This window comes from Lutra lutra, chromosome 16 (assembly GCF_902655055.1).
Source record: "Lutra lutra chromosome 16, mLutLut1.2, whole genome shotgun sequence".
Classification (NCBI taxonomy): domain Eukaryota; kingdom Metazoa; phylum Chordata; class Mammalia; order Carnivora; family Mustelidae; genus Lutra; species Lutra lutra.
In genome coordinates this window covers 49600986-49628516 of record NC_062293.1, presented here as the reverse complement: position 1 = coordinate 49628516, position 27531 = coordinate 49600986, and the positions used below count along the sequence as shown (strand labels likewise).

The 27531-nt window shown below is 51.5% G+C and overlaps 2 protein-coding genes across 3 annotated transcripts in view; one reads left to right on the top strand and one right to left on the bottom strand.

Moving 5' to 3' along the window:
• The first annotated feature begins 25 nt into the window (after positions 1 to 25).
• Positions 26 to 18717, top strand: ATPAF2 (ATP synthase mitochondrial F1 complex assembly factor 2). The gene is made up of 8 exons (XM_047706914.1): positions 26 to 344; positions 9568 to 9612; positions 9877 to 10022; positions 11348 to 11445; positions 12758 to 12838; positions 15652 to 15764; positions 16271 to 16386; positions 18172 to 18717. The coding sequence occupies exons 1-8, from the start codon at positions 212 to 214 to the stop codon at positions 18307 to 18309; spliced, it is 870 nt and encodes a 289-aa protein (XP_047562870.1). The 5' UTR covers positions 26 to 211; the 3' UTR covers positions 18310 to 18717.
• A 1553-nt stretch (positions 18718 to 20270) lies between these two features.
• The window catches only part of DRC3 (dynein regulatory complex subunit 3), a 32361-nt gene continuing 25100 nt past the window's right edge, over positions 20271 to 27531 (bottom strand). For both annotated transcript variants that reach the window (XM_047708441.1, XM_047708442.1), the window contains exons 11-13: positions 25690 to 25813; positions 20930 to 21061; positions 20271 to 20572 (exon numbers count right to left, since the gene is read on the bottom strand). In XM_047708441.1, the coding sequence (XP_047564397.1) occupies positions 20459 to 20572; positions 20930 to 21061; positions 25690 to 25813 (370 nt within the window). In that variant the 3' untranslated portion in view covers positions 20271 to 20458. The remainder of the gene's footprint in view (positions 20573 to 20929; positions 21062 to 25689; positions 25814 to 27531) is intronic.

Here is a 27531-nt window from a genome sequence, read left to right as displayed (position 1 = left end):
GATTGACTGGGGGTGTGCGCAGGAGGCGCGCAGGAGCGACGGCGCGCCGCTGGTGTCAAGCGGAAGATGGCGGCGTCCAGGGGAGGCTGAGGGCTCTGGGGAGGTTGTGAAAGGTTTCCGTACAACCGGAGCGTGCGGCTTTGGGAATCCCTTCGCTCAGTTTCCTGCTCTCAGGTTTCCCGCCGGTTGTCCCCCCAAACTCTCGGGCGCAATGTGGAGGAGCTGCCTCCGGCTGCGGCACGCCGGGCGCCGACTCCTGAACCGGCCCCGGGCTGCCCTCACCGTGTCCGCGGGGCGGGAGCCAAACCCACTGACCCCTGCTCGGGCCTACGCGCCCCCAACAGGTGAGGGAGGCCAGGGCATATTCTCTTTGGGCCAGGGCCCGAGACGGACTAAGGTGGGCTGAGGGATTCGGCTGTGTAGGGCGGGTTCACCGAGGCTGGGCTCAGGCTCGTGAGGTTACTCAGTTCAATGGGGGTCCTGCTACGGATCGGGGAAAATAGGCGGCCAGGCGAGGACACACATCGCGTCGCTGCGTGAGACAGTAGTTGCCATTTGGGACGTGCAGTTTTTCTCAAAGCTTATGGTTTTCTTTTCCGATAAGGAAAGCAAATAGCATTCTTGTTCTCAGACAGGGAAATTCAGGTTCTTAGATCAGGACCACACCAAGGTCACAGAGCAGACTCAGAAGTTTTTGGAGGGCAACGGTCAGTCTGACCTTTTTCTGTGTACCCATGGCTGGGCATCCTGGAACGGGGCATTCAGTGGGTATTCAGTCTTCCATCCTGGACAATTTCTCTGCAGGTTCCGTGGCCCTCGGTCCCACTGTCCTACCACAATCCCTGCCATTTCTTCTAAGGAGTTGATCCTGGTGCCTCCTTTCACTTCTGACTGATAAGGCCTAGAAGAAGGTAGTAACACTTTCACTGAGTCTGGGAAGAGGTTTTAGGGTAAGAGTGGGAATGATTCCCTTAAATGAGTGCAGAGTAGTAATACTCTTTAGTTATTTTTTCTGTGCCGAGAGCTGGAGGCATGGTAGTCTTCAAGGTAGGTGAGGTCCTACCTAATGATCACTGTCATTACAGTTCACTGCAGGTTATAATAGTCTGATTAAACAACAGTTTATCCTGTGATAAGGGAAATACAAAGAAACTGACAACATAAAGAAGCACCTACTCTCATCGGGGGTTTTGAGGGTCTGGAAAGGATCTTGGATCCTTTGGAAACGACATTTCAGATGAGTCTTTTTAAAAAAATATTTTATTTATTTATTTGACAGAGACATAGTAAGAGAGGGAATACAAGCAGGGTGTGTGCGAGAGGGAGAAGCAGGCTCCCCACTGAGCAGGGAGTCCCAGGACTCTGGGATCGTGACCTGAGCTGAAGGCAGACGCTCAGTGACTGAGCCACCCAGCCTCCCCTCAGCTGAGTCTTGACAGATAAGTTGGAGTTCAGTGGAGAGGAGGAGGAAGAGTGTTGGGTGGACAGAACAAGTTCAGAGGTGACAGCAGGGTGTGAGGGACCTTGCTGTGACATTATTTACTTTAGAAAATCTAGAACTCTACAGACAGTTCGACATTGTGGCAGAAGTACAGACCTGGGGTCTAATGCTGCCTGAAGGTACAGCGTGATCTTGGGCGCTGGACTGCTTACTTTGGGCCTCATTTTCCTCTGTGGGTTGAAGGACCAGGTTGCCTATGAGGGTCCTGTTAAGTTTCATAATTTTATATACATGGAGAGAGCTGGATGCAACAAGGAGCTGACATTTTCCCTGTGGCGGTCCAAGTCGAAGGGCACGAAAGTGGGCCATGAAGAGCCAGTAAAGAGGGAGAAGGAAGGGCACTTGTGACACTGTGAGTTATAAGAAGAAATATACAGTTGATGGGGCACCTGAGTGGCTCAGTGGGTTAAAGCCTCTGCCTTCAGCTCAGGTCATGATCTCAGGGTCTTGGGATCGAGCCCCGTGTCGGGCTCTCTGCTTGGCTGGGAGCCTGCTTCCTCCTCTCTCTCTCTGCCTGCCTCTCTGCCGACTTGTGATCTCTGTCAAACAAATAAAATCTTAAAAAAAAAAAAAAAAAGGAAGAAGAAATATACAGTTGACTCTTCAAACAACATAAGGGTTAGGAATATCACTACAACCCCCCACCATTGAAAAATCACATACAACTTTTGACTCCCCCAGAACTTAATTACTAATAACCTGCTGTTGACCAGAAGCGTTACAGATAGCAGTTGAGTAACACATTTTGTATGTTAGATGTTTTATTATTTATGATAATATATATTTTATTATATATATTTATTGTATGTATTATATGTATAATATATATAATAATAATTACTATTTATTTAGATTCTTAAAGTAAGCTAGATACAAGATCTTATTTAGAAAATTGGAATGAATTATAAGGAAGAGATCAGGAGGAAGAGAAAATAACATTTACTGCACTATAAAAAATCCAGGTATGAGTGGACCTGTCCAGTTCCAACCCACGTTGTTCAAGGGTCAGCTGTCTCTTTTGGTCTCCCTTCAGTTCCTGGCACACATCTCTCTCTCTCTCTCTCTCTCTTTTTTTTTTAAAGATTTTTTTTTAAGATTTTATTTATTTATTTGACACAGAAAAAGATCACAAGTAGCAGAGAGACAGAGAGAGGGAGGGGGAAGCAGGCTCCCCACCGAGCAAAGAGCCCGATGTGGGGCTCAATCCCGGGACCCCGGGATCATGACGGAGCAGGAAGGCAGACGCTTAACCGACTGAGGCACCCAGGCACCCCTTTTTAAAGATTTTATTTATTTATTTATTTGTCAGAGAGAGAGAGGAGAGCGCGCACAAGCAGGCAGACTGGCAGGCAGAGGCAGAGAGAAGCAGGCACCCTGCCAAGCAAGGAGCTGGATGCGGGACTTGATCCCAGGATCCTGGGATTGTGACCTGAGTCGAAGGCAGCAGCTTAAGCTACTGAGCCACCCAGGCATCCGCTGGCACACATCTCTTAAAACCCTTGTAATTTACTAAGCAATAAGAGCTATGGAAGAGGTTTTTATTATAATATTTGGTCTTCTGTCCTAAAATTGCTCCAAAGATATAAAGTTGAAAGCAGTATCTTATTCATAAGCCTCTTTCAACCACACCTGAGGTTATGTAAATGAGGTGGCTTTTGGAAAGCACCTAAGGATGGGGGCTGGTTGCCAGGGGAACCAACCACAAGATGAGTGGTTTGGTACTTTTAGGCCTACCCCCTGACCTCTGGGGAGGGGAGAAGGGCTGGAGAGATTGACTTGATTGCTAGTGGCCTGTGATTTAATCAATCGTGCCTATATAATGAAGCCTCCATAAAAGTCCCTGAACTTCGGGGTTCAGAGAGCTTCAGGGGTGGCGGACACTCGGAGATGCTGGAAGAGTAGCATGCTTTTCTCAAAGCTTGCTACTTCTCTCAGAGAAGGCACAGAAGCTCCACAGCCTTTCCCCTAGACCTTGCCCTGCACATCTCTTCATGTGGCTGATCCTGAGTTATATCCTTTTATAATGAGCTGGCAATCTAGTAAGTCAAGTATTTATCTGAGTTCTCTGAGTTGCTCTGGCAAAGTCATCAAACCTGAGGCGGGGTCCTGGGAGCCTCTGATTTATAGCCAGCAGTCGGAAGCATAGGAGACCACCTGGGCTTGTGGTTGGCATTTAAGGGGGCAGGAAATGCAGTCTTGTGAGACTGAGCCCTTAACTTGTGGCATTTGATGCTATCTCCAGGCAGATAGTGTCAGAACTTCATTGAATTATAGGACACCAGCTGTTGGGTGGCAAACCCCCCAGACGTTTGGAGCAGAGAGTGTCTGTGTGAATGCATAAAGGAAAATGAGTTTCCTTTACAATATCCTCGGAAGGTACAACACGACCAAAGGGGACGTGTGCAGAGTTCACTGAAATTGGCCTAGGCAGAGCGTTCATTTGGATCAGTGGTGCCATTTCCTATTACTATGGCACGCAATCTACCATCTCTGTTTCCCTTCTACTGCAGACTTTACTAGTTTAGGCTCTTGGAAGTAGCTGGCACATGGAAGGTAGTTAAACATGAAAGAGAAGAGGAATGTAAGAATGAAGCCCAGTGGGAGAGAGGTTCATGAAACCAGGCCTGTGAGTGCACTGCAAAGACACTACCACTGAGATTCTGTGAGTCTTGGGAATGGTGGAATATTAAACCCAAGTGGGGGCCTTCTCCATGAAGACTCTGGCAGGCAGCTTGAACTTGGCTCCTTAGGAATGGCCGTGCCAGTGAAGGTTGTCAGAAGAGGAGGGGTTTGGGAAAGGGTTGCTGGGGTGTTAGAGGAGATTTTGCAGCAAGGAGGCCTGTTGGAGGGTAGGTATGTGGTGGTCCAGCTCTGTACCAGTTGTCAGAGATCCATCAGCTGGTTTAGAGGAGAAGGTGTTTGGAGAGGCTGTATGTCTGGCTGCGTGCAACACCCAGTAAAGCCAAGGCTGGAAGTCTTGTCTCTGTTTTCACATTGTCACCTAGACAAGTCATTTGGCTTCTCAGAGTCTCTACTGCCTCAGAGGCATCACTTAGCCTGTCTTCACAGAGTGATTGTGTTGGGTTGAGGGAGATTCTGTAGATAAAGCCCAGCTTGCCACCTGTTTTTCAAATAAAGTTTTATTGGAACACAGCCATGCCCATTCATTTTCATGTCATCTCAGGCTACTTTAACTACTGAGTATAGTAGTTGCCCAGTAATGTTATGTTATGTTTTATGTTATGTTATGTTATGTTATGTTATGATGGCCTGCCAAGCCTAAAATATTTACTCTGGCTCTTCATGGAAAAAGTTGGCCAACCCCTCCTCAGGATGGGTAGAACAACTTGGGAAAAAAACTGTGTTTAGTTATTTAGCTCATTTATATTAATTGCTGTGGCAGATGCATTTGCCCCAAAGAATTTTTTAACAGCTTCATTGAGATTCAGTTCACTTATAGCTTACTCCTTTAAAACATATAATTCAGTGGTTTTTAGTATATTCACAGAGTTGTACAACTGTCACCACAATTCTAGAACACTTTTATCACCCCAAAAGCACCCCTGTACCCTTTAGCTATCATCGTTCCTCCCTGCAGGCCCTGGACAACCACTATTTTACATTCTGTCTCTATAGATTTCCCTAATTTGGACGTTTCATAAATGGAATTGGTCCTTTCTGGGCTGGCTTTCTTACAATGATTCTGGCGAGGTTTATCCAATCGTAGCATGTATCAGTACTCCATTGTTTTTCATAGCTGAGTAAAATGCCATCATATGGCCATATGACATCTTATTTGAACATTTGGATTGATTCCCTCTTTTGGCTATTCTTTTTTTTTTTTTTTTTAAGATTTTGTTTATTTATTTGACAGAGATCACAAGTAGGCAGAGAGGCAGGCAGAGAGAGAGGGGGGAACCGGGCTCCCTGCTGAGCAGAGCGCCTGATGCGGGGCTCGATCCTAGGAACTGAGCTGAAGGCAGAGGCTTTAACCCACTGAGCCACGCAGGCACCCCTCTTTTGGCTATTCTGAATGCTGCCATAAACATTTGTGTACAGGTTTTTATGTGGGCATATTTTTTTTTTATTTGTGGTGTTTTGGGTTGCATATGTTTTCATTTCTCGTAGATCAATAATTGCTGGTCACTTGGTAACTGTTTGACTTTCTGAGGAACTGCCACACTTTCCCAGGGTTTAACTGGCATGCTCTTCCAGTTTGCATTTCCACCAGCAGTGTATGAAGGTCCCAATGTCCACATCCTTGCCAGCACTAGTTATCCGGGTTTTGTTTTGTTTTTAAAGATTTTATTTATTTATTTGTCAGAGAGAGTGAGCACAGGCAGACAGAGAGGCAGGCAGAGGCAGAGGGAGAAGCAGGCTCCCTGCTGAGCAAGGAGCCCGATGTGGGACTCGATCCCAGGACCCTGGGATCATGACCTGAGCCGAAGGCAGCCGCTTAACCAACTGAGCCACCCAGGCATCCCAGTTATCCGGGTTTTTTTTAATAGTATTATTATTACAGCAATCCCAGTGGGTGTGAAGTTTCTCCTGGTTTTGTTTTGCATTTCCCTGATGATTATGACGTCCAGCACATCTTTTCATGTGCTTATTTTGTATATTTTCTTTGAAGAAATCTCTGTTCACATTCCTTAACCAGTTTTTAATTGGGTGTCTTCTTATCATTGGGTTGTGAGAGTTCTTAAATAGTTGGTCTGAAGAATTTTGATCCTTGAAAACAGTTGGAGCCGCCCTAGGATTATGGATGGAGGGATGCCCTAAGTCAAATGTAGCTTTAAGACTTAAGGCCCACCAGATGGCACTGTTTAAAAAGATAAAGGTGTTGAAACTGTTTGGAGAGGGCACTTCCTCTGTTCTTGGTGCACTGTGGGAGTCGTAGTTCTGAGGCTTTCAGTCTTTCCAAAGCAAAGACCAGGTGAAAATTGAGGCTGGCACAAAGATCACTTGCTGGTCTGTGGAGCCTGGGACGGGAAGAGGACCAGGTTTTTTGAGTTGTTTTCTGCTTCTCTGCTTAAATAGCCTGTTTTCTTGCGGCCAGCTTTTAACATTCAGCACTTTTTCATGTACCTGTTTCTTTGTATCTTCGTAGTCCACACCTAAAAGGCACTGTGTTTTTGCCACTGAAACAGATGTTCTATAAATGGACTGATTCATACTGAGAACAGACCTGAGTTCTGTATGAGCCCACAAGGCTAGTCTGTTGATTTCATCTTTTTAAAAGATGAGGTTCCTGTTGCTGTCAGCTCGTCCCTTGTTCACTGAGAACATGGGTGTTTCAAGGCTCCTGGTCTCATGTTTTATCTTACGTGACCCAAGGCCTTTGAGGGCCCAGGTGAAGAACGTTGTTGGGAGCCATGGATTCCACCAAATGAATTTTCCAGATCCTGGCCTTGTTTTCCTCTGTGAGTCCCTAACTTGACTGCCTCCATACTGAGACCTACCCAGCACCTCCCCCAGATTTGGCCCCCACCTGGGCATCTCTACCCATCTTCTGCAGGGTAACTACAGTCTTGTCCTCCTGACGGTGTTTTAGTTCTCCAAACTCTTGTGTTCTCCTGAGGCTGAGGACCTTTGTGAAAGCTGTTTCTTCTGCTAGAAATGCCTTCCACACACGCACCCCTCCAAGAAACAAATCCATCCATGCAGATTGGCTAACTCCTGCCTCTCCATCTAGTCTCAGATGAAATCTGAGCGCTTGGAGGTCTTCCTTTAGCCCACAGTGAGATCAGGCTCTCCTGCCTGGTGTGTGTCTCCAGTGATCCTCGGGACTTTGGCCGTCAGTGACTTTATTGTTTGCCTGGTTTAGCGTTTGCTTCCCAGTAGACAGGAAGTGCCTCGAGGAAGGGGACGAGCTATGATTCCAATCCCCAGGACTTACCCCACTTCTGGAACAGGATCAGTACTCACTGAAGTTTGTTCCAAGGCCAGAGTTTGCACCTCCACATATCCACTGCATTCAGCAGAGCACCTGTCTGAAACAGGCCCCATGGGGTGCCTGCCCTCTTCAGAGGCCCTACAGCCTTTGTGGTCCTTTTGCCTGGTGCTATCCTCTCTTTTCACAGGGTGTACTGCTGTTTGGAGCAATTTTGGTTGACCCATCCTGGCCCTTCTGTCCTTCGCATTCCCTTCTGTTCTTTTCCTCTTAATCAGGCACAGAGGGGAACCAGGCCAGGACAGAGGAACCGAGGACTGACATGCAAAGCAGAGGGAAAAAAAAGACTTCTCTCATGGGACACCTCAGTATCCCAGCCGCTTTATGTTCGGCCCATGCTGTCAGTTTCAGCCCGGAATCCAGGTCTCTTGGGCCCATCTCCCAGGGCTGTGTCCAGCCGTATGCTAGAATGCTCTCCACTGGCACTTCCTGCCAATGGGGCCAGATCCTTCCCCCAGTGGTGATGAGTCAGCTTCCACAGCTCTTCCTCCTTCCTGCCTGGTCTGGCTCTGGACACGTTGCCCAGCTAGGGCACTGGAGAACATAGTGGACGTGGTCCAGGTGCCTCAGTCCAGGCTTCCAAGCCTACGCAAAGAGGCCTCCAGATTCGTGTCTCATCCACTATCTGAATGTGACCAGGTGGCACGTGAGCTTGGGGCATGAACTTGGCGCATTCAAAAACACCAGGATGGCATAAACTTTCCGTTTCGGTGTCAAACTCGGGAGAGAATCACTATGACGATTTCATAAAGGTGGCAAGTCATGTTATAATAATACAGCATCATCTTGGTGGCCAGATCCTATCACCTTTTTTTTTCCTTCTGAGCATTTACATAAAGACAGTGATTTTTAACATTTTATTGACTGATTCCATGTACTTAGAATAGTACCTGGCATGTGGTAGACATGCAGTTTTTTTGTTGGAAAATAGTTGGGGCCTTTGTTGAGTAAAGCACAGCTGTGGAAATGCAATTTGGGGCCCTCTTTGGGGAAAGTATCAATGATCGAGCATGAGACTGATGAAAAAACTGATGTGCTGGGGAAAACGGAAAAAACATCATGTTTTCACTTCAGCATGGTTTTTGTTCTTTGGGTTTTTGGGTTTGTTTTTTTCCCCCGAAGTGTTAAAAACGAATGAATCTCCTCCCCCTCCCCATGCTACATCAGTATTTCCAGCAAGCGACTTTAATCAAGGACCCAGTGGCTCTTGGTACCCAGTGATTTTGTGACAGAACAAACAAGGGAGTGAGGCAAGGTTTTGTGTTGACCGCAAACGTCGCGGCCGGGTTATGGTTTTTAGCTTCCAAAATGTGACCTTGTTGTTCTTTATTAGTAAGAGGAGTCTGCGTAATTTCCTTAGGAGGCACACTTAGTTTTAAGCCCTCCAAGTAGAAGAGGAGAGATTTGTTTACGTTTTTGTAGAAGGGTTATATTCAAGGTATTTTCAGATCTCACAGGCCGCATATTTCCCCTTTTCTTAAAGGAAATGTTTGGAGCTCCTGTTGAATACACAGGCATGCTGGTTAATTAGGTTAATTAATTGGGTAGAGAGGATGAGAGATGCTCCTGGGATCTCTCCCCACTTCCTGTGTGCCACCCACATGCACACGCATGTCCACACCGGCTTTCCTCTCGTGCCTGTCTCAGAGGCATCATACTCTTGCCCAGAATAGGTCTCTGGCTTTATCGGACTCAGACACCATCTTTGGACTGGGGCACATTGTTCTGGCATGGACTTGTGCTGGTGGGGGTAGTGTGTGGCGGGGAGAGCCTGCCTAGAAATTAAAGCGGAAGGTGCTAGAAAAATCTGTCACGTCAGATAGTCTGCGGCTTCGAGATGTTTTGCGATCAGACTGTCCCTGGGCTCAGGGGCCAGCAGGGGCCTGACCAGTGCGTCCTGTCCCTCCCTCATCCCTGGAGAGTAAATGCCCTCCTCCCCCGAGCTTTAATCAGGAGCCGTTGATTACGCCACGTAGAGTAGGGCAGACCTTGAATAGTGATATGAAAATCAAGCCAATCAATCAGCATTAGCACTAATGACACAAGCTGGTCTTGTCACTTCCTGAGCTGTCTCGATGTTATTTTAAATTGCCTTTTTGGAAAATCTCTTTTACAGAAAGGAAGAGGTTTTATCAGAATGTCAGCATCACACAGGGTGAAGGTGAGTGAAATTTTGACTGCCTCTTTTTCTTCTTTGTGTGTATGTGTGTGTGTGTGTGTGTGTGTGAATGGGTAGCGACATTTTTCATCTAGCTGGTTTCAGCAGTGAGATTACCCTGCGTGCTTTTGTTGGGTAGGTTTCTGTAAGCCCTCCGTGAAGGGACTCACGGTGTCTTTGTCCGCACCGATTCAAGTAGCTAAATATAGCAGTGGTCACTCGATTCCACTTAACAATCCCTGAGAGGTTTTCATTTGATCTTTCAAGGTGGCTTTGAGATAAACCTGGACCACAGGAAGCTGAAAACTCCCCAAGCCAAGCTCTTTACTGTCCCCAGCGAGGCCCTGGCCATCGCGGTGGCCACTGAATGGGACTCCCAGCAGGACACCATCAAGTTCTACACCATGCACCTGGTAACAAGTTCCCAAACCTCTACCCCGATGCCCACGGCTGGCTTCCTAGGGTACCTGGCAAAAATCGAGACTCCTTTCCAAATTCGGACAAGGACCTCAGGGGTGAACCCCTGTCCTACTCCCGTCCTTGGACATGCTGACCATTCCCCGCCCGACCCCCTGAGGTTCCCCTGCTCAGAACACTGTCCTGGGTGGCTGGTTCCTCCTCTGGTCTTAGGACAGGTGTCACCTTCCCTGGCTGCCCAGCTCTCTTATTTGCTGTCACGCCACCTGTTCATTTCTTTTGCCAGCACATATGCAATTGATAATTGTCCATTCGACGTTTGCACAGTCAGCCTGTCTCTTCTGCCGCCTTGTGAGCCCAGAAGGGCAGGGCCACGTCTGTCTCACTAGCACATAGCCAACCCCTCACTTGAGGCTCAATGGCACTCAGTATCTGTTGAGCGCAGGAACGCCTGGGGCCAGGGGATGAGGTGAGGCAGCTCCACTTGGAGCGAGCCGTCCATACACACATGGGTGGGTGTGGGCAGGCTGGAGCAGGGGCTGGCTAAACTCTTCGGGTCGGGGCTCTGCGGCTTCCAGACCGCCCCCTTGGGTGAGCTACTGTGCCTTCTCAGCCCCACGATCCCCATCTGTGAAAGGTGAGCACGGTGGTCAAGACGGATGGTGTGACGCTGGGAAGCCTTTGGCTTGGTTCCTGGCACAGAGCAAGCACTCAGTCAACCCTGGGAACAGTGCTGTCGTCCTGGTCATTCCCATGCTCGGCCTTGACATTCAGACCCAGGCAGGCGTCCTTGGTATCTTCAGAGCCTGCCTCAGGGCTGGCCTGCTCCATTGGGTGTCTGAGGAAATGACACGGCCATAAACTAATTGTCTTAGTACTGAAGCAGCCTCACTGGGAAAGTCACCCTGCTTCTGGTTTAGCTCATTTGTTCCGCTGACTTCCTTCGACTTCAGTGCAACAACAGTACCTCCTCCAAAGGGTGTCTCGAGGGTTCAGTAAAATACAGCAGAGCCCGGGAGTGGAGAGCACAAGACCTGGGGGAGGCTCGTTACTCCTGGGTGACTGAGAGACTCCCCTGGGTCCACGGGCTGTCATTGTGTTTGGCAGGGAGCAGGGCTGTCGCAGGCACTCAGCAGATGGGCTACAGCTTAGGTTGTGGAGATACTGGGGGTTGAGGGCTTCCGTTGGGCTCCGTCACTCCTGGTGTGGTGCTGTCTGGGTTCTCCATGTTGCCGTGGGTCGGAGGCAGTATCCATCTGGAGCGTGGTGCCTTCGCCTGGGCCCCAGTGGTGGTGACAGGGCTTCTGGCGTCTTGCTTCAGACCACACTGTGCAACACGTCTTTAGACAACCCTACCCAGCGGAACAAGGACCAGCTGATCCGTGCGGCTGTGAAGTTTCTAGACACCGACACTCTCTGGTAATTGACATTTAGACGGGCATTCCCTTGGGATTGAGCAGGTCCCCTGGGCCATTTGCCTCATTTGCCCAGACCGTTATCAGCGGAAGGAGAGGGAGACCCTTTTCATTTATCTCCCAGGGCAGGGAGGCGGTCTGCCTGACACCACCACTTAGCTGCCCCGAGGCTCCTCCTCAGGCTGTCACCGGGTCAGAGCACCAGGCGCTCTGCACCCTGGCAGCTGTCCCTGGGTCTGGGCCGGGGGGCGCTGGTAGCATAGGCAGCTCTTGCAGATTCCAGGACCAAGGAGATCACTTGCCAGCCCGCAGCAGGGACCTCCGGTCCTGGACTTCTGCCCATCCTCACGGAGGCATCCTTGTCCTCACTTGTCTGCTTGGACATGGGGATGGTCGGTGGTCGATGTCAGGAGCTGGCTTCTTCCACTTTTGAATTCTCCCCTTGTGTCTAGCTTCTTTAGCTAACTGGTCAGTGGTGGTGAAGGAAAGTTCAAGAAGTGGTCGAGCAGCCCGAGTTTGTGGCCCAGAGGTTCTCGAATCCTGAGCCGCCGCATGCCCCCTCCTTCAGCTGCCCATCTTCCTGCATACTCATGCTGTCTCTCCTTCCTGTTGCATCACCACACTGCAGCTTTCCACAGTGCCCATTTGTCTTGCCGTCCCCTGAGGCCTTACCATGCAGCTCCCCGCAGCTGACTCCCACTTCTGAGTCTCTTGGTCAAAACAAGTGGCATAGCCTGGCACCAGGTGGTGTGAGGCCCCCGTGCTGGCAGCTGCATCGGGAGCCGCATGGGCTCACGTGGTGCACACAGGCAGTTTGTGGCCAAGGCGCACAGTCCCTCGGAAGGGTTAGGGGAGGTGGGGTGCAGTGACTGGGCTGGCACAGCACCCCGGGTCAGGTGGGTGTGCATCTGGGAGTGCAGTATTAGTGTTTAGAATGGCATTGACCTAGGGCCGCAAACCTTGGCCTGGGACATAAGCAGGGACATTTAGAACAGTGGTTCTCACACTCAGGCCTGCGGTAGGATCCCCTGGACGACTTGGTAAAGCACAGGTGGCTGGTCTCCATCCCCGGAGGTTCCGCTTTCCGTACGGGTGGGGTGCGACCTGGGACCTGGTCTTTCTAGCAAGTTCCCAGGGGATGCTCTGGCCCCGAGGCTACCCTCTGAGAACTACTGCTTTAGAAAAGGACTTGTAGAGGGCAGGGGGGTTGAGGTGGGTTTTTTTTGCTCTTGCCTTTTAGGTTTTTCCATTGTCTGTCACTGAATGGAGGAATTATACCTTTTTTATTAATGAAGGTGATTTTTGCAATGAATTAGCTACAGGGTGGAAGAGCCAGCGACGTTAGTTGAACTGCAGAAGAACGAGTGGGACCCAATCATAGAATGGGCCGAGAAGAGGTAAGATGTGCAGCCCCGTGCTGTTGGGCAGGCTGGTGGGGTCGGGGGTCGTGCTGGGCCGCTAAAGCCCTTAGCTAGATGACTTTCTGAGTTCAGAGCACCCATGGGATTCAACAGCTCCCGGATGCTGAGGGATAGGGCCGGCCCCCTTGGAAAAAAATGCTCCTCAAATGAGCATTAGCCACCGTGCACCCAGTGCGCACTGTGTAGGGCTGGAGCCCAAGGCCTGCCGCCATTGGCTGTGTGATCTGGGGCTGGTGCCTTGAGCTCTCTGAGCTTCCTCATGTGTGAGTGGACCTCCTCATCCCCAGCCCTTAGCATGCTATGAGGAATAAACTAAGTGATACCTAGCATCCTGCTAGGTAAAGGCCCAGATCTGGGCAGTGATCATCTCTGTCGTTGTCACAATTGCTGCACTATTAAACTGACTCCCAGAACAGCATGTGTGACGTGTACACACATGAGGCCAAGTCTGGTAACACTGATCCTACGGATGTCAGTCTCCTAGGAGCTGATGATACCCCGTATTTTTCCTTAGCGGAAAGATTCTTCTGTACAAAATTGCACAGACTCTTGATGTGGTGGCGAAATAAATTCAATTTCATTTCATTCCAGGGGACTTTGGGAGGGCTGCTACCTTGGTGCTACCTTGACCTTAGTATTTTGTAAGCTTATACGGAGTAGTGTTTGGCATAACATTTCTCAAAAAAGTGCTCTCTGCCTGTCTCATTTGTCCACGTTTCCCGGGTGCCCACAATGTGCCAGATACCCTTGGGTTTTATAGTAAAAGGCACAGCCGGTGCACTAAAGGAGCAAATAAAATGTAATGAGAACAGTACGTGTAAGAGCTCTGAAGATACCATGTCATTTCAGAGTCTAATGAAACGTAACAATAGTGTAGGTGCCTGGAGATCTCTGTTGTGGGACAAAATTGTCCACTTTCTGTGGCACTCGAGATTCTCATCCTTAAGAGTTTACAGAACAGCTCGGCCATTTGCCGTGTTCCATTTGTACTATTAGAAATTTCAGCAAGAATATTTCTAAACCAATGGGAAAAATGAGTTACACAGGAAGGAAAATTACAGAAATTGCCTTAAGTCTATTGCGTTTTTCCCGTCCTTTATATAGTTATTATTGCCCTTGAAAATGTGTCATTCTTGAAGCCAGCTCACGTCCCAGACCAAAAGCAAAGGCCTGTATGTAGTAGAGGCTTAATAAATAATTGACAAAATGATTGGGTAGTAGAGGACACACACAAAGATTATTGTAAGGAAAATGCGGGGTGCCTGGCTGGCTCAGTCAGTGGAATGTGCGACTCTTGATCGTGGGGTTGTGGGTTCGAGCCCCATGTTGGGTGTAGGGATAAAAATAAAATCTTTATGGGGTGCCTGGGTGGCACAGTTGGTTGAGCATCTGCCTTCAGCTCAGGTCATGATCCTGGGGTCCAGGGATCAAGCCCCCTGTCAGGCTCCCTGTTAGAAGGCCAGGAGGAGTCAGCTTTTCCCTCTCCCTCTGCCTGCTGCTCTCCCTGCTTGCACTCTATCGCTCTCTCAGTCTCTCTCTCTCTCAAATAAGTAAATAAAATCTTTAAAAAAAATAAAATCTTTAAAAAAATACTGTTGTAAGGAAAATAATTTTTTAAGAGGGAGAGGGGCAGAGGGAGAGAGTATCTTTTTTAAATTTAAATTTGATTAATTAACGTAGAGTGTATTATTAGTTTCAGAGGTAGAGTTCAGTAATTTATCAGTCTTATATAACACCCAGTGCTCATTACATCACATGCCCTCCTTAATGTCCATCACCCAGTTACCACATCTCCTCACCCCTTCCCCTCCAGCAACTCTGTTTGTTTCCTATGATTGAGAGTGTCTTATGGTTTGTCTCCCTCTCTGATTTTGTCTTGTTTTATTTTTTCTCCCTTTGCCTATGATCCTCTGTTTCTTAAATTCCACATATGAGTCAGATCCTATGGTAATTGTCTTTCTCTGATTGACTTATTTCACTTGACATAACCCTCTAGTTCTATCCAGGTCGTTGCAAATGGCAAGATTTCATTTTTTGATGGCTGCATAGTATTCCATTGTGTGTATATATATCACATCTTCTTTATCCAATCATCTGTCGATGGACATCTGGGCTCTTCCCATAGTTTGGCTATTGTGGACATTGCTGCTATAAACATTCCGGTGCACATGCCCCTTCGGATCCCTACATTTGTATCTTTGGGGTAAATACCCAATAGTGTGACGGCTGGGTGGTAGGGTAGCTCTATTTTCAACTTTTTGAGGAACCTCCATACGGTTTTACAGAGTGGCGGCACCAACTTGCATTCCCACCAGCAGTGTAGGAGGGTTCCCCCTTTCTCTGCATCCTCTCCAACAGGAAAGAGAAGCTTAAGCAGGGCTTGATCTCACAACCCTGACACATCATGACCTGGGTCGAAATCAAGTCAGACGCTTAACTGACTGAACCACCCAGGGGCCCCAGAAAAATGACTTTTTAAATAAGTCTTCTATGTTCTCAAATACAAAAAATTTTCTTAAAAGGTTTAAAGAACAGACACTCTGTGGTTTTGATGGAGATTCTAGGCAAATGAGTTAGAATTTCAGGCAGCTGCATGGATTTTGGCTCTGCTCTGGGGCGATGGGAAATTATTAGGTCAGGAAGCCACTGACTGCAGTGGCAACTGCTCCCAGAACCCCTAAGACTAGCCATCACAGGCACGTGTGTGCTCAGCAGTTGAGGACTTTGCTTCCAGGTCAAAGCTAGGCCACATTGCACCATCAGTACATGCCGAAGCCTTTTCCTTTCAGATACGATGTGGAGATCAGCTCTTCCACCAGCATAATGGGGCCCAGCATCCCAGCCAGGACTCGGGAAGTGCTCGTCAGCCACCTGGCATCTTACAACATGTGGGCCCTACAAGGTATGCGTGCTGTTTCCCGTGGGCCTGGGAGGCAGCATGATGGGCATGGGCATCCTAGGAGCACTCGAGGGGCTGGTTTTAATGCTGTCTAACCCGTCTGCTCAGTCCCAGGAGGACAGCAGGCTCCCACCCTTGCAGGAGATAGCTGGCTCTCCCTTCTTCTTCAAGTCTTACTGGCCTGGCTCGAGTCACATGCCCATCTCCCCACCAGTCCCTGGACCAGGGGCTGGAGTCCTCTGACAGGCCCGGTTCAGGTCAGGTGCCCCACCCCCCAGCAGGAACAGAAGAGGGATCACACCCCCAGTGGAAATCGGAATGCTCTTCAAGAAGAATAGGGAATGGATACAGAGCTGGCCAGAAAGCACACGTCCCCTGTGACCGTCATCCCCCACCTGGCACCTCTGTACCTCTCTAGGGCTGCAGGGGCTCTCAAAGAGTAGGTCTGGCAACTGCCCTGGCTTGGGGTGGGGGTGCCCTGGATCCTGATCTGGCTTGTGTCCCTGCAGGGATTGAATTTGTGGTGACCCAGCTCAAGTCCCTGGTGCTGACCTTGGCCCTGATGGACCTGCGCCTGACCGTGGAGCAGGCCGTGCTGCTGTCCCGCCTGGAGGAGGAGTACCAGGTGAGGAGCCACTGTAGCCTGAATCCCTGCCGTGGTTCAAACTGAGGGCAGAGGGCAGAGGTGGGGGGGGTGAGGGGGGTGGGCTAGCTAGCCCGTCTAGAATGTTTTTGTGTAGATTTGGCTTCTCTGGACTTCAACACACATCAGAAACCAAAACTCAGGGCTCGTTAAAGTATCGTCAAGAAGCAGTGATGGAACAGAACGGTAGTAAGCGCCACCGTGTTCCGACGTGCTTAGCTCTGCCCTCATCGCCTCACTGCTTCTGAACAACCAGGCCAGGTGGAGGCTGTTGTTATCCCCATTTTACGCAGGGGGAAACTGAGGCACGGGGTCGCAGCCCTGGCAAATGCTGGAGCCAGGGTTTAGAGCCAGGTCTAGGCGACTCCAGACCGAGGTGGTCACCACACTCTGCAGTAGAGGTTCAGGGGTAGCTCCAGATCGTCTGCACACCTGCACGGTGGGCACTGCCAGCACGAGGAGGAGCCGCGTGCGTGCTCTCACAGAAGCTACACGAAGCTTCGGCGCCCTGGCTCACACTGCGGGTCATGTTGCTGGCAGAGCACACGAGGGGGGCCGCTGTTTCTACACAAGTTTTCATTTAGTGGGTTTGAAATTAATACGGTTTTGGTACACTGTCATTTGCATTTTTTAACTCTGAGAATTATGGCGTTCTCTGCAGTCTTTTTACTGTTTTTTTTTCTCCAACCTCAGAAGGTTAATTGCTATTACAAATGGGCTCCTAGCATGATGAAAATCCTTTTGTAATGACATTATTTCCCAAGTCCGTCTAGTCATCTGCTCATTTGAAAAATGCCAGGGGAAAAAACTGTTTCTCTACCGCAAAAGAGGCTAGCTCAAAACAATGAAATGGGCAGGGGCAGGTTTGTTGGGGGCGGGGGGTGAGGGCTGTGGGAGGCAGGGAGCCAGGAAACCCGCTCTCCTGTCGGGGCTCAGTGTTTCTGCCCCGAGCCAGGCCCTCGTTGTCTGACCGAGGTTCGATCCACCACAAAACAGAGGACTTACCTGTTCCTCCAAGTATAAAATGCTCCTTCGATGACACATCAGTCACCCACATGGAGACGGTGGCTTGTGTAGCGTGGCAGATCCCGGGTGCCCGGATGGGCTGGGGAGGCTGGGCCTCTGGCCAGGGAGGGGCCAGCAGGGTCTGGCTGGAGTCCCGCTGACATCTGGACAGCCACGCCGTGAGTCTGGGGCTCATCCCTCCCGTCGCCGGAGCCCTGGGGAGAGACCCCGCAAGCCTGCTCCAGCGTGCAGAGCCCCGTTTTCTGGAACACCGCGGCTCCCCCCGGGAGTCTGAACTGAAGCTGCCATGTGGTCTTGGTTGATTTATTTATCCCACCCACGTGGGGGGGGGCAGTGCAGCCCGGCCTGGTGAGACAGCTTGAGAAGGTGACATTTTGCAGGCAGCCTCACCCCAGCCTCGTGGGAGGAGGATGGCACGCACGTGGCATCCCCTCCGGGAAGATGCACGTGTGGTTTGGGGCCGGGCCCACCCGGCGGTTTGGGTGCTCAGGGGCCCTGGGCCTGGACTGCCGCCCCCCGCCAAGCTGTCTGCGCCCCATCAGCCTGGGTGCCTGCTCTGCCCGCCCGAAGGTTCTCCCCTGCTGCCCCCACTGAGTGGGGCTCGTGTTTTGGCAAGGTCGGGCCCCAGTTCCCCTGCCCCAACCCGCCCCAAGCCTGGTTCTGGGGATGGGATGCGGCTGTGGCCGGGAGGTGCCTGGGCACCTGGCAGCCACCCAGCGGCCTGTCTTGTCCTCCGGTCAGATCCAGAAGTGGGGCAACATCGAGTGGGCACACGACTACGAGCTGCAGGAGCTGCGGGCGCGCGCGGCCGCCGGCACCCTCTTCGTCCACCTCTGCTCCGAGAGCACCACGGTGAAGCACAAGCTCTTGCAGCAGTGAGCCTGGGCCCTCGAGGCCCCCAGCATCGGCATCACTCTCCCGTGCCCGCCCGGGACCCAGAGTGGCTGTGGAGGTTGGCTCAAGTCCAGGCTGGGCGCGCCTGCCCCTGCCGGCAGCAGTGAGTGAGCCGGACAAGCGGACAAGCATGCAAGTGGCTTTCTCTCCAGCGGGTTGTTTGTTTGTTTGTTTGTTTGTTTGTTTAAGCGGGTTTTATTAAATACCTCTCTGTCCCAGAAATGCATGGAGGCCCATTTTCGTTTGCGCCTGCCTCTCCTTTCCTCCATTCCTCTTGCCACGTCTGGGCTTTACCAAGGTCAAACGGCTTCCCTCCCACGGACCATCCTGCTCTCGGCTGCCCTTGGCCGGGAGCCTCACACAGCTCTGTGTGGCCTTCAGCCTGAAGACTTTTTAAAAGATTTTATTTATTTATTTGACAGAGAGATCACAGGCAGGCAGAGAGAGAGGAGGAAGCAGGCTCCCCGCTGAGCAGAGAGCCCGACGCGGGGCTCGATCCCAGGACCTGAGATCATGACCTGAGCTGAAGGCAGCGGCTTAACCCACTGAGCCACCCAGGCGCCCCTCCCCCCTGGTTTTTTAATCAGGCAGTCTTTCAAAAGTGAGTCCTTTTTGTCCTACGCTGGTTATTTCTGTTTGTTTCTAGTATTTTAGAAGAAAGCATTGACTCTTAAAAATAGAAAGTACAGGGGAGCACCTGGGTGGCTCAGTTGGTTAAGTGTCTGCCTTCGGCTCATGTCATGATCCCAGCATCTTGGGATCAAGCCCTGCATCTGGCTCCCTGCTCAGTGAGAAGCCTGCTTCTTCCTCTCCTGTGTTTCTTCTCTTGCTGTGTCTCTGTCAAATAAATAAATAAAATCTTAAAAAAAAAAAAAAGAAAATAGAAAGTATGCATTGTTTGTAGGTTAAAAGCCTGGGCAGGCAGGGCAAGGCCGCCTGCCTTGTAGGTGTCCTGCTCAGGAAGCCCCGATTGTCCTCCCGACGTGGCCACTCGCCCCACCCTGGGTGGCCGGTGCAGTCTCCTGGGGCCCATGCCAGGTGCTGCTCCACACTTGCATGTGCTCTCCCTGAAGCCTGAATGCTCAGGCTTCAGAGGTGACATGGGAGGCCCCGCCTGTGCTCTTAACCTCCAGAGGGTTGTCTGTGCCCTGACGCCAACCTTAGAGACACAGGGAGCCATGGCCTCTGCCTTGGCGGGCCAGCCCAGGCCCCACAGCTATGCTGGGGCTCCAGTCTCCCCCGCGTCCCTCCTCAGCATGCGGAGGAGAGAAAGGCTCAGTCCACGTCAGCCTCCTCTGCCTCCTACTGGAGGCCTGCCTGGGCGAATCAGCAGAGACAGTGGGCACACAGCCAACATGAGGCTCTAGCCCACTGGCAGCCTCCTTGGAAGTCTCAGTAGACCAGTCAGCTATAAGGCCAACTCACTATCTTAGACTTTTTCTTCTGCACATACGTGATTAGGAGTTCTGATGGTTTTTTTTGTTGTTGTTGGTTTTTTTTTTTTAAAGATTTTATTTATTTATTTGACAGAGAGAGCTCACAAGTAGACGGAGAGGCAGGCAGAGAGAGAGAGAGAGGGAAGCAGGCTCCCTGCTGAGCAGAGAGCCCGACGAGGGACTCGATCCCAGGACCCTGAGATCATGACCTGAGCCGAAGGCAGCGGCTTAACCCACTGAGCCACCCAGGCGCCCCATGTTGTTGTTGTTTTTAAAAGAATTCAGAAAAGATGGGAGCGCCTGGGTGGCTCACTCGGTTAAGCAACCAACTCTTGGTTGTAGCTCAGGTCATGTCTTGGGGCCGTGAGTTCGAAGCCCGCATTGGGCTCTGTGCTCAGTGGGCGGGGTGGGGTTTCTGTTTCTCTGCCTCTCCCTACGCTCTTCCCCCCAGCTTATGCTCTCTCTCTCTGAAATCACTACGTAAATCTTAAAAAAATAAAAAATAAAGATGATGTGGTCCTTTATTTTTCTCTACATTTGCAAGTTTTCCCAGGGGGCAGGGAAAAATGGTGCTGGGGGAGGGGCTGTGGGTCTAGAGACTCCCAGTTAATGCCTGCGAGACGGTCAGGGATGTGCCTGGCATGTGTGCGCGCTGCGAGGGCCCATGGCTGGGTTCCAAGGAACAATGTGGGTGTGGCCTAATCTATGACATCACCGCATTCCAGGTTGTCCAGCTCGTTCTGTATGTGGTCGATGTACTGATTGATCTCCTTCACTCGCCTGCGGTTCCTCATGATCTCATCCTTGTGGATCTGGGGGGAAAGCCAAGCCCAGGTCCTTAAGTCATAGAATTTGCTGATACTCTTTCCCCAAGTACAGTCTGGGGAAAAGGAAGTGTTCTTTGAAATCTGCACAGTTGCATACCTCGTTTACTTTAAAGTCTCCGCGTTCTGCTCATCTCTGCTTTGAGGCAGGAGTTAGGGTGGGTTGGCTTGTGGGTTCTAGAGTCTGTCTTCAGTACAGAATTCTACCATCCTTAATTTGACTGTGTTTTGTGTTGCCCAGAGTATATGCTCCCAGGGGAAGATGGCTACTTTCTCTCCAGCTTATAGCTGGAGAAACGGATGCAGCCTCCTAGACTCTTCTAGACCAGGGTACCGCCCACTCACCGTGTCCACTAAGTGTGTACACCAAGAGTTGGTCCTGGTCACCAGCTCGTCTTCTCGATTGTCGATCTTCAGGAGGTGGATGTCATGTGATGCCCCAACAGCGTTAACAATGGTGTCTTTGTCAACAAAAAGCTGGTGAGGAAGAAAGATCAAATGAGCGTTCGTGTCACGTTCCCTGCCCCCAGGTACGTGGTCAGAGCTGAGGAGAAAGGGAACCAGCCAAGTGTCCCCTGGCTGGTGGAGGCAGCTGCCCGGCGCCCAGTGCAGCGCCACCTTTGTGTCCTCGTTACAGCTCATCTTCCAAGGACACCTCCTCCCAGACCCCAGCCGCGACAAGCGCTGTGGGAGGGGGCCCACCAAGGCACTGACTTTGAGTACCAGACTAGTTGGGAATGTGTTTCCTTCAGGGAGGAAGCGGGGGGCTGTTCAGAGGTGAGCTCTGTCTGCTTCCACAGTGGTTCTCTCTTGCTGGCCCTCAAGTCTGATTTGCCGGACACCTGCCGGCCAGGTGGGAAGCGTGAGGCTGGCTGAGGGTCGCGGGGCTCCTCTGAGGACAGAAGGCCCTGTGAATCTGTGGCTGCTCGCCCCACCTTGTCTCTCCATCACCCCTGACGTTAACCCACTTGCACTTGGATTATACTTGGGGTCTCCTGCCTTCCTGTTCCTGACCTTGTTTTCTGCCTTGTAAAAAGTTGCCGAGAATGCCCACCCTCTACCGGGCCTGGCGGGCTGGTTCTAGTTGTCCGTACTATGGCTGTTGGGTAGCTAGGACAGTTGGAAATCAAGTGGAATCATTTCCCAGAGCAGGGCAAGGCTGCGGGAGCACTTAGCAAGTGTGCTTATGCTTTCAAGGAAAGGCAAAGGACGTGACTGTTCTCTGTCGTTGAGAGGACTGTAGATAGTTGGTTTTTTCCTTTAATATAGTAGTGGTTCATTTAATAGTCTCCAAAATATGTTCTGTGCGATCTTGAGATACTAGTATTTCTGCAAAAAAACAAAAACAAAAAAAAAAAAAACCCAAAAATGTTTTCTTTGGATCAAATACATTTGGGAAAGCCTAGGCCCCTTCTGAATTTTACAGGCCACAAAACAGAGAAGGCTCTGGAGAGTAGAAATTCTTTTAACTTTCTCTCTCCTGATTTGCCAGTTTCTGTGGCCACAGCCTTTTCAGAGAAATGGCTGTGAGTACCATGCGGGGTGATGGGTTTCCACAGAACCCCTTGTAGGGAAGGCAGGCTGGCTGACGCAGCTGACGGTAGCACAGCGTGGGAGAAATGGCGAGAAGTCATGGAGATCTTCCTCTGTGCCAGAGGGGCCAGGCCAGACTCTGGGAAGGGCTCAAGGGTGTGTACAACCTGCCTGCGTCCGAGCTTCAGGCTTGGAGGTGAAGACACACCCCTGAAGACACATTTGTTTCAAAGCAACTTCTTGCAGGCGGAGGGGGGAGACACAGCTTTTGTCACTTGAGCACAGTGTCTGGGGAATCACAGGTTCTCTCTGTGGCCTGGGGCTGCGTGGGGGCCCTGCCACTGCTGCTGGACGCTCATGTGAATGTTCAGAGCATCCCGGGAGCAAGTCTGACGTCCTCGGCCCTCTGCATGTGGCAGCGGCTCGTCGCAGCACCAGGCTCACTGCCCTTGGACACAGTGGAGGGGACTGGTGGCATGCTGGCGGGCACACTGACCTTGCCAGCGGTGGCTGTGGCTGCCAGCGCTGCTCCCGTCCCCTCCCTCCCTGGCAGCTCCCGGCTTCCTCCTTGAGCACCTGCCTTCTGCTTTTCCTTCCAAAGCACCCAAGGACTTCAAAAGACAGCTTTGGCCAGAACAGTGACGAGAGCAGATCACACTCGACTGAATGAGAGGAGTTTCAAAGAGATAAACAGTCTCCTCTTTGAGACGTTTTTATCATCTGCTCCTTGATGATTAGATAAGAGAAACCCGGTTTTTTCCTTCACTGGGGGCCCTATTCACGCATCCAGACATCCCTGTCTTGCCACAGGCTCTGAGTCAAACTGCCTATGTTCAATCACAGCTCTGCCACTTACGCGCTGTGTGTCTTTGTGCGGGTTACCCTCATCTCTGTGCCTCAGGTTTCTCATCTGTAAAAGGGGACCACGATGGTAGGATTTTACTGCGTGGATGTGAAAATTAAAAGAACAAATACGTGTCTGGTGTTTCTCAGACGGCTGGCCCTCTGGAGGCCCTCAGGAAATGCCAGCTCTTTGTTGTTAAAATTACTTCTTACAGTCAGGGCATCCTTTCCCCCACTGAGAGCAACATGCACCATTTTGTTGCTTAAATATAAGGAGAACTCAGGGCGTCTGGGTGGCTCTGCTGGTTAAGCGTCTGACTCTTGAGCTCAGCTCGGGTCTCGAGTTCAAGCCTTGTGTTGGGCTCCACGCTGGGCATGGAGCCTACTCAAAAAAAAAAAAAAAAAAAAAAAAAAAACTATCTAAGGAGACCTAAGCCACAGTATCAAGGTCCTGGGGCTGTCTCTCGATGCGACTGCAGGCATTCCCCGAAGGACAGAGCTCACCCTGGCCGCACAGGGCAGGTGTCCAGGAGGCTCTACAGGCCGCCCCATGAGGCCTCAACGATGGCACTCGACACCCGTCCTGCCGGCAAGCCCAAGGGAGAGCCCCATTTACCCTAGTGCCTGGGGCTACCGGCAAACCCAGAAAGCCAGCCTGTAGTAATCCACAGGGAGTGTCTACCGTCTCAGGGTGGAGTTGATTCCAGACTCTGGTCCTCCCAAACGCCATCACTTTTTGCGGCTTACCAAACTGAGCTGAGTTGCAGTCTTACCCAATTTTCCCATCCATAAACTGTGAATGATAACAATGCCACTTTTGTAGGGTTCTTTGGGGACATAAAAAAGATCCTAGGTGAGGCTCAGGCTTCCGTGCCCTGACAGTGAGCGGAGCTCCGTGTCACCGGCCACCGTGGCTGGCCCCCACTTAGTCAGCAGGTACTGAGCATTCCTGGAACCACGGGAACAGGTGTCACATGGCACCAGGCAAAGTCATCCTGGCAGGAGAGAGGGCTGGCCACTGGCAGCACCAGTCCAGCCCGCTTGTCTGCCACTGAGTTTCGGGGCCCGTATTTTTCTGTGTCCCAGTTATTAGGAAGGGATGTTTCAGTCCTGTGCCCTCTGAGTGTCACGCACCTGGGAGGCGTGCGGTGAGGGAGCTCCGTGACCCCTCAATGGTACCCCTGGGGGATAACAGAGTGGGCTCTTGGGGGCGGCCTTATTTCAGGGCTCAGGGGAAGTGACATCTCCTTGGGTCTGGTCAGCAGCAGCATATGGCAGGGGTTTAGGGAGGGAGGGCCAGTAACATGGCAGGCCTGCCTACACGCTGCTGCCCCAGGCGTCTGTTTCAGCCTTCCCCACCCCCGAAGCTGTGGGAGTCAGACTGCTGGTCCCTTCCACGGAACTTAGCCAGCATCTGACAAAGCACAGCTTCGAGAACTCAGGGCACTTCTACTGGGCTGTGGCTGTGTGGCGCAAGGGACATGGCGGTGAAGAGGCCATCCCTGCCTTCCCCGTGAGTCTGGATTCGCAGTGAATAGTCACATAAGCAAATCCACCAGACACAGACATTATAGCCTGAACCCGTGATAAGGGCTGTGACAGCAATAAACGGAGTGTGTGATAGACAGTGAGTGGCTTCCCAGGAAAGCGATGCGGGAAGGCCTCTCCAAGGAGCTGCCGTTGGAGCAGAGAGCTGAACGAGGACAAGCCAGACACCCGGAGGCCTGAGGGAAGGGCATGTCTACTGGGTGGACTAACTATCGAATGAAGGGAGCAAGTGTGGGAGCTTGCAGAATGGCTCCGAGGCTGGGCGAGGGGCGAGGGGCGAGGTGGCTGAGGCAGGCAGGCCAGGCTCGAGGGTCTGGTGGACTACGGTAAAGTGAAGTGCTTGTTCCAAGGCTCATGGGAGGCCATTACCATGTGCTGGGCACAAGCACAGAATGGTGAGGTTTGGGTTTTCTTAGGATTTCTGGCTGCTGTGTGGAGAACACCTGTGGGAGACTAACATGGAGGTGAGAGAAGCTGAGAAACGGGGAGTGAGATGAATGATGAAGGAAAGACCGCAGGCTCCCGACAAGGATCTCGCCTGCGTCCCTCCCCAGAGACGTAACACAGAGCAGCCACTGGACCCCAACACAGAAGACCCGGACAGCCTCCTGGGTGAGCTCAGGAGCTCAGGCTAACGGCTGATGCGGGACTGCCCATCACTGGACGGGCGGCAGAAGGCGGCTCAGAGATGGTGCCTGGGCCTTCCAACACCTAGTAGTGTGGCCCACCACAGATGTGAGGGTGAGGAAGACCTGCCTGTGGAATCTCAGAACTTTACCTCTAGCTGCAACTGCCTCTCTCAGAAACTTCCAGAAGCCCCCCAGAAATGACCTTCTGGAAACCAACTTGTTGGCAAGTTGAAAGCATTTAATTATCATGAGCTCCTCTTTAGCTGCTCTGCACTGAGTGCCCACCAGGTGTTTTATTTGCTGGCCTACTTCATCGGCCAACCACCCTGCAAAGTTATCGTTATGGTCCCTTTTGCAGGTGAGGAAACGGGCTCTAGGAGGATTGAAGGCTTAGGGAGCCACAGACGGCAAGGGCTCAGCACCGCGGCTGCGGCTGCCCGTCTGGCTCCGGAGCGGGCCCCCCTCGCGCCCAACCCCACCCACTGCCCTCGGCCCCGCCCACCAGGCCCGAGCCCCGCCCACCGCGCCCAAGTCCCGGCCCACAGTGCTCACTGCGCGCACGTCATCAGGCAGGTCTTCGTCCAGCTCGCCCTTGAGGATCTTCTCCAGAGTATTGATGGAGATCTCCAGGAGCTTCTCGTGGTGGTGGTTCTCCAGGTCCCGGCACTGGGCCATCGTGCAGTCAAGTTAAGCAAAGGCCGAGGGAGGAGCAGGCCAGGCACCTCTGCAGACCCCCAGAGGGCCGGGCTATTTCCTCCAGACAAGAACAGACTTTGCCAGGCGGAAGGGCACCCCTGGAGGTGCCGATGCCTCACCACCTTCACAGCCGGTCCTACACATGCATGAAACCCCCGTGCCAAAACAAACACACCACACACATACAACACACACACACACGCAGTCATCACTACTGCCTCTTGGTGCTGGGTCCCCTCAGAACTCCTCTACCTTCCCCATCTCTCCCTCCCACCGCCTCTGGACTGGACGGGGCAAGCCAAGCCCTGGTCTCCCTATTCTAGCCCTTTTCCCCCACAGCAGCCAGTGAGCTCTTTTTTTTTTTTTTTTTAAGATTTTATTTATTTATTTGACAGAGAGAAATCACAAGTAGGCAGAGAGGCAGGCAGAGAGAGAGGAGGAAGCAGACTCCCTGCTGAGCAGAAAGCCCGATGCGGGGCTGGAACCCAGGACCTGGGATCATGACCTGAGCCGAAGGCAGGGGCTTAACCCACTGAGCCACCCAGGTGCCCCGCCAGTGAGCTCTTAACCATGTAGCTAGACGACCTCATCCTTCCCATGCTCATGGCTCTCCAGGAGCTTCCCACTCTCTATCGCCTCCTCTCTTGGAACTGAATCTCTCTCAGAGCCTCAGGGCCTTTGCACAGGCTGCCTCTTCTGCCTGGAATGTCCTCCCCACTTCTCTGCCTTGTACTTCTGGCCCACACTCAGGTTCTCAGAGAACCCTCCCTCAGGGAGGCTTCCAGGCCCCCAGCCTCTGCTTACTTCCTGCATCCCTAACTTCTGTCTCCTTGCAGCACTGTAAGCCCAGGAAGGCAGAACCAGGAGGTTACTTCTGGGGTAGAGCACAGCAGTTTGTGCCGCCCATCATTCCCCATGGCAGTGCCCTGAATTCAGGTAGCAGAAGGGTTGGTCATGCCCCAAACATTGGCTCCTAATCCTGACATTTAACCTGACAATCTCATTATAAAGGATTTGTCAGTGTCTGCAACGTGGGTGTGGCCCCACTCCCAAGGCATGTGTACTCACAACACAGGAGGCAGGCAGGGATTCTAGGGTGCGGTCCCCCTGGGAACATCACTCATTTGAGAACAAATATGCCAGGGCTTCTACTACAAACCAGGCCCCATGCAGCAATCCGACTAGGCATCCAAACCTTTAACAAGGCACCATTGTTCTGAGGGTCAGGGAAACTCCCTCAGACCCTGCAGAACATTCTTTAACATTCCAAGTGGTTGCCAGACCTCCATCTTTGTTGTTGTTGTTAAGATTTTATTTATTTATTTGACAGACAGAGATCACAGGCAGAGAGGCGGACAGAGAGAGAGAAGAGGAAGCAGGCTCCCTGCTGAGCAGAGAGCCCAAAGTGGGGTTCAATCCCAGGACCCTGGGATCATGACCTGAGCCTAAAGCAGAGACTTTAACCCACTGAGCCACCCAGGTGCCCAAAATCTCCATCTTTTGAAGTCGAGCTTCTTCCTTGTTGAAAAACAGGAGGTTTTTTTTTACATTCCTCTAATCTCAAAGGTGGAGAGTCCCACTAAATGTTATCCTGTAGTGGGCTTGATGGCACCCTGATGCAAGCAGAGATCTTTCTGTACATGAAACTGGGGCTTGGGTATTTCTGGTAAAGAGTGAAATACGATTATAAAATGCTGA

Coding starts and splice junctions, on each gene's coding strand:
- ATPAF2 (XM_047706914.1), top strand. CDS start 212: ATGTGGAGGAGCTGCCTCCGGCTGCGGCACGCCGGGCGCCGACTCCTG. Junction 11,446..12,757: donor CTAGACACCGACACTCTCTG/GTAATTGACATT, acceptor GCAATGAATTAG/CTACAGGGTGGAAGAGCCAG. Junction 16,387..18,171: donor GCCTGGAGGAGGAGTACCAG/GTGAGGAGCCAC, acceptor TCCTCCGGTCAG/ATCCAGAAGTGGGGCAACAT.